At 36.2% G+C, this 5,840-nt stretch overlaps 1 protein-coding gene across 2 annotated transcripts; it reads right to left on the bottom strand.

Annotated features, from left to right (window-relative positions):
• Positions 457-4,547, bottom strand: LOC109826000 (S-norcoclaurine synthase 1-like). Of its 2 annotated transcripts, XR_002243153.1 has the most exons (5): positions 4,170-4,547; positions 2,468-2,715; positions 1,396-1,720; positions 946-1,184; positions 738-852 (listed from the first exon to the last, which is right to left on the bottom strand). XR_002243153.1 is itself a non-coding variant. In XM_020392940.1 (4 exons), the coding sequence occupies exons 1-4, from the start codon at positions 4,416-4,418 to the stop codon at positions 607-609; spliced, it is 1,068 nt and encodes a 355-aa protein (XP_020248529.1). In that variant the 5' UTR covers positions 4,419-4,544; the 3' UTR covers positions 457-606. The 2 variants fall into 2 exon arrangements, 1 of the variants encoding a protein (XP_020248529.1); XM_020392940.1 differs by lacking the exon at positions 946-1,184 and having other exon boundaries at positions 457-852; positions 4,170-4,544.

Raw genomic sequence — 5,840 nt, forward strand, 5'->3', positions numbered from 1 at the left:
AGTTATTTTATGTATATAAGAAGCAGCCAGTCATGTTGACCTAGGCCACAGACTGGTGCGACCTGACCCCTATATAGGAGTATCGGAATAGGGGCGTTACATAAAGAAGTGTGAACTTCAGTTGGAAAAAGTTTTGCTTCTAGGACATGAGCTCTCTAGAGATAGTACATTTGTAGATTGGCCTTGTCCAACAACAATGACATGAATTCAAAGTTTCTTGGAATTAGCGAGTTACTGTAATAGATTTGTACAAGGATGTTCGAAGAATACTAAGTTTGTATGGAATGATAAGTGTGATTCGAGTTTTTAGGAATTAAATAAATGATTGGTGACAACCGATAACACGTGCTTGCCCTTCCTTCTAGTAGGGATAAATCTGTGACATACAGGTGATGCACCCCCACAAGCAAGGTTTAGGATGTGTGTGCTAATGCATAACAGGGAAGTAGTAGCGTATGCTTCAAGACAATTGAAACCCCATGAACAGAACTAACTCAACTCATCCAAAGTAAGTTGCAAAATGTATAAAAATAAGAGATTACAGAAGTAAATAGAATCATTTTCTGACCAGTAGGCTTGACAAGTTGTCTCACGATGCCAGTAAAATCATCTGTTCAATTTCATGCCATCCAGCAAACTCTTGCCTTCAAGTTTTGCAGAGAAGAAGAGTTTGATGAAATCCTTATTGTTTAAAGTCCTATACCTAGCTTCATTAACTCCAGAGATATCTGGAAGGGGGCCAATCATGAAATCAGAGTTTGGGCTGTGAAATGCCGCGATTGAAATACGCTCTTTCTCTTTGTTCACTATGGCCCTATGCTCAATACTTTGATATATCCCATTGCTCAATATCTACATGAAATGAAGAAATGGGAATACATTTAACCTGGGGAATAAAAGTAACTGATTGAAATAGCCAAACTTTAGTATCATAGAAGGGCTTACTTCACTGTGGTACCCCCAAAGTTTACCCCTTGTTTTCGGTGTGATGCCTCCAAGAATTTTTGTTTTTTAAAACACTTTGAGAACCCCAAAGTTTCAATTCATCCACTTGGATAACCCGTCCAAACTTCGTTAGATTTTCTATTAAATTTATATCATGTGTTTAGCATGTGATAATCCTCGTCCATTGCTGGTGGAAACATTTGGTTGTTTGGATCCCTAACAACTGGGGTAAAATGGACCTAAATGGAATATATATTTAATATTAGAGGTATCAAAGTGTAATAGAATCGAAACTATAGAGCATCAAAGTGTTAAAAAATACGCTTGGGTATCAAAGTGAAAATACGTGTGAACTTTGGGGTAGCAAAATGAAAATAAGCCTTATAGAAGGGATAAACTATAACAAGGATGAACTGAACTGAATACTTATTCAGAAAGAATCACAATTACCTCAAGGCTGTCACCAATATTTACGACAAAAGCACCAGAAAGAGGCTTGACAGTAACCCATCCACCATTTTTCTTGATCTGCAAACCCTGGACTTGATTTGCTTGAAGAACCAACGTTATAAGTGAACCGTCAGAGTGTGGTGAGAAACCTAGTACTTTCTCAGCTAGAGGGCATGGCGGGTAATAGTTTACCCTCACTGATTGTATTCCATCCTTAAACATATTGGCGAAAACTTCCGGGTTGATTCCCAAGTTCTTAGCCATGAAACCAAGTACAACATCGGCTAGTAAGTAGAGTTCCGATGAGTACTTATCTAGTGTATGCCTTGTGGGGGGAAAAAAGAATTGATCAAACAGAACTTGCTGGTCAAGATTATAGCATAAAGACAAATGAACACTCATCAAAGATTTAATTGTAAAATAAATTGTAACTTTTTTAGCTTATAACAATGGAAATAAATGAAAGTGCAAAGTAAGGCCAAAGCTGACCTCCCCGACCTAGTCCCTCCCTGTTACTAGCTCCAAGATGAAGGCTATATGAAAATTTAAAAGCACAATTGTGGGTGCAGCAAGGGCAAGGTCATGTTCACTACACCAAAAATATCCTCACTTTCATAAAACCCTCATGTTAGCAATTGATAAAGCTGAATGATTCCCATCTCAATGTTAACTTTCAAGACAGCAAAATAGATACAAAGAGGGTCACATAACAAGTAGGCAAAATATAACTTGGGCATATTGACACATTGTTAAAATTACTGCCGAGGGAATAATATTAAGAGCAAACATCTAAAATTATGTATCAAAGTTTGGATACTCTAAAAAGACTGTTGATTTTGCCCAAAATAAAACTTTTGATTAGCTACTCATAGAAATTTAAATAGACGACAATACACATGAAATAACATAGTTAAAAAAAGATTCACCGATTAACGGTCAGTAAACAAGATTTGTGGTAGAGAAAAGGGAGAAAGGACAACTAGTGAGAGATAACAAGAATTCGTTATGGGAAAGCAATAATTTTCAAGCTTAGGGTTCTACAAGAGAATGTTATGGCACACCTTCGGTTTACCTGAATGTCAGTGGTTGAGAAGGCCAGAAACTCATGTTCCTCTGCTTAACTGGTTGGGTATTGAGGTAAAGAATGTCGGCCCAATCAAGCTTTTGGTCCTCTGACATAACAAACAATTGGCCATACCCTTCCAGATTGCCAGGTAACTGCCTACATGCCTTCTTTTCCTCTAATGGAAGCTTAAAGAATTTGGTAACATCAACCTTAACCTTCTCAATAACTTCATAAGGAATGTTATGATTTATCAACTGCAATATAAAACACAGCGTTGTTAATCATAACTAAACAGATGTGAGAAATATAGCTAACAAGTAATTATAAAGTAACACTACTAACATGCAACAGAGATTAGTCAAAGGTTAGAATATGCGATTTGGGTAAAAGAAAATATATGAATTATATATATGCAAGGAAGGTACCCCCATTCATGGCATGGTATATGCAATTATTGCCAATTTAATTTGATGTAAGAATAGAAAATATCCTAAGAGGTCAAAAAAATGAGAAAGTTTAGGTCTTTGACATAAAATACATGAGACTGAATTCCTATCTTAGATTTGTGGCTCTGAACAATGGATAGGCTTCCTTTGGATATCTTCTCAACAAATAGGCTAAACAGCAATTAAATACCTTATATAGTTTAACTTATCGTGCACTTATATACCCTTACTTGTTTTTTGCAGTATTTATATAAGTTATTTAAAGTTGGCACCCTGCTAGCCTCGGTTGTGGGGAGGTGAAAGTTTTCACCCGAATGTTCCAACATGACACGTATATGCTCGCTGATTCTGAGTGTCATGTGAGAACATTCGGGTAACTTTCCATGTCTGCACAACATAAGCTAGCAAAGAGTGAATTCTAAGCAACTTCGGGTATGTCAATTTTACAAAAAAAATAAGTGAGGGCATATTAAGCGCAGGGGCGGATCCACCTACAGGGAAGTGGTGTCATGTGACACCACTTCCCTTGGGAACATACAAGTAATTGGTTCAGTGCCTTGATTTTCAAGCAGGCACAAGCCCAAATCAAATGAAATTTCTTTGCTGCATTACCCCCAATATTAGAGATAGTCAAGTGTTGGTATAGTGGAGACTACGTGAAATCACTTGATTATTTTCTAGTTTGACTAGGTGAGGAGTTAAAAAGAGTTTTCTCCTGCATATTAAAGAGTTAGGCGCCTCTGAAGTGGGCATAGGCCATACTGTAAAACCATATAAATAATTGTGTTCTTTGAGTTTTGCTTTTTGATTCAGTATTTCGGCTGTGTATTTTATGCACCCAACAGACTAATCCAATCACAATAGGTTTCTTACATATTTATAGGTTGATTTTAAAATGCGATTATTTATTTGATAGTATTACTAATGATATATTTGATAGTGTTGCCTATTATGAGATATTGAGATTTTTTCTTTTCCTCACGATATGAAAAACTTTCAGGGACAATTATAAACTAATTATTCTTATATGGTGACAACTTTTCAGAAATCCTGGATCCGCCACAGATTAAGTGCCAACTGAGTGAAAAATATAAAGTATTTAAGTGCTATTTAGCCCCCATTTTTTGCGCTTTATAATGAGCATTGAAGGATAAAAGCAAAGGCGCTCTATAGATTTCCCTTATTTAACTCAACCGCAAAAAATTTTATTTTTAGGAAGCAAACATGATAAAAGATTTTTCAAGAGAGAGAGAGAGTTTTACCTGAAAGAAGCCCCAGTCTCGACAAGCGAGATGAAGCCTGGCAGACTCTTGTGCAGATAATTCAGGGTCGATCAATCTGCTGAAATCAACGATTGGGATCTCCCAGTCGTCATCGCTGACCACAGGATCAAGCTCGGCTTCAGCCCTTAAGTATCTCAAGGGGATACTTTCCGAGCCGTGGAATTCCTCGGAGAGAGATTGCACATTTGGTACTGGGAGGGACCCAATAGCCTTCGATTTCTCATCCATTACCTCACCTCGTAAGCCTGGTTGCCTTAATGGTTGCCGGTGGAAGTGGAAGCAAGCCTCGCACGGTGACGCTGGGTTGGAGCCAAAGAATCTCTAGCAATCACTGCAATAGATACCCTGTACTTTCAACCATATTGCACTTATGTACCCTCACTTGTTTTTGGCTGCATCTATATACTCATTCGCATTTTTTTAAAAAAAATCGACACCCTTAAGTTTTTTTTACAAAAACCAACCCATTTTTTTAATATGGTTCCTAAATAGTCGGGGTTGCCAACCACGACTATTTAGTGCATAGAATGTTAGGATTTAAGGTTGTAATTGAGGTTTAGTAACCTCCTAAATAGTTGGGGTTGGTAACCCCGACTATTTAGGAACCAGATTAAAAAAATTCGATCCACTTTCTCACCACGATGCTGACGTGGCGAGAAAGTTGGTCGATTTTTGTAAAAAAACTTAAGGGGTCGATTTAAAAAAAAGTTGAATGGGTTTATTTAGAAAATTTCTTCCTCCAAAGTTTTGTATGCTCGAACTTGTTTACAGCAGCACTTATATACTCTAAAGTAATAAAACGTGCACTTAAATATTCTATAGTTTTTAAAACTTGCACTTAAATACCCTCGAGTTCGCATAACTGATGGCATTTAAGTGCAAGTTTTAAAAACTTTAGGGTGTAAGTCCTGTCAAAAACAAATGATGATATATAAGAGCAAATTAGGGGAAACTATATGGTATTTAAGTGAACTTAAGCCTTCTTGGTAATAAAGAAGTTTTTATTTTTAATTTGGCATGTATAACAAATAGGTTGATAATATTTGCAAATTTATCCTCCGAATCTAGAGTTTCGCTAATGTATCCTCAATCTTCTATACTGATTTTTTTAACCGATGGCTCTATTATTGGCCTCTTTGTTTTGATGATGTTTAACAAACAATTTACCACTGATGTTATTTGTCTAGTGTTTGTGCATTTCTATTTATTGTAGACAAACAACGTGTTGGAGGATGGATGGATTGCGCCATAACGATCATATCAAATAGAGGTTGGCGGAATAGTGGGTGAAGCCTATGCAATTCAAGTTGAAGATTCAGGTTCTAGCTTCATCCGCAATGTGTACCAAGTCAAGCTTATTGAAGATCAAGATCAAGCTTGGGTAACATTAGTTTAGGTTTATATTATGTGTGTTGGTACTTTAAGCTCAATCATATATACACACTCATTATATTGGTTTCCTTGTGTATATATAGTTATATATATATACAACACAAGTTTTGGTTTTCATATATATTGTATATACATAGTTATATATATATACACATTCTAGTTTTGGTATATATAGGTATATGTATACATACATGTTTTTGTTTCCAAGTTTATATAAATATGAATTTACATCTTTCATATTTATTGTTTTGGTTTTTC

This window comes from Asparagus officinalis, chromosome 10 (genome assembly GCF_001876935.1).
Source record: "Asparagus officinalis chromosome 10, Aspof.V1, whole genome shotgun sequence".
In the NCBI taxonomy this organism is placed as follows: domain Eukaryota; kingdom Viridiplantae; phylum Streptophyta; class Magnoliopsida; order Asparagales; family Asparagaceae; genus Asparagus; species Asparagus officinalis.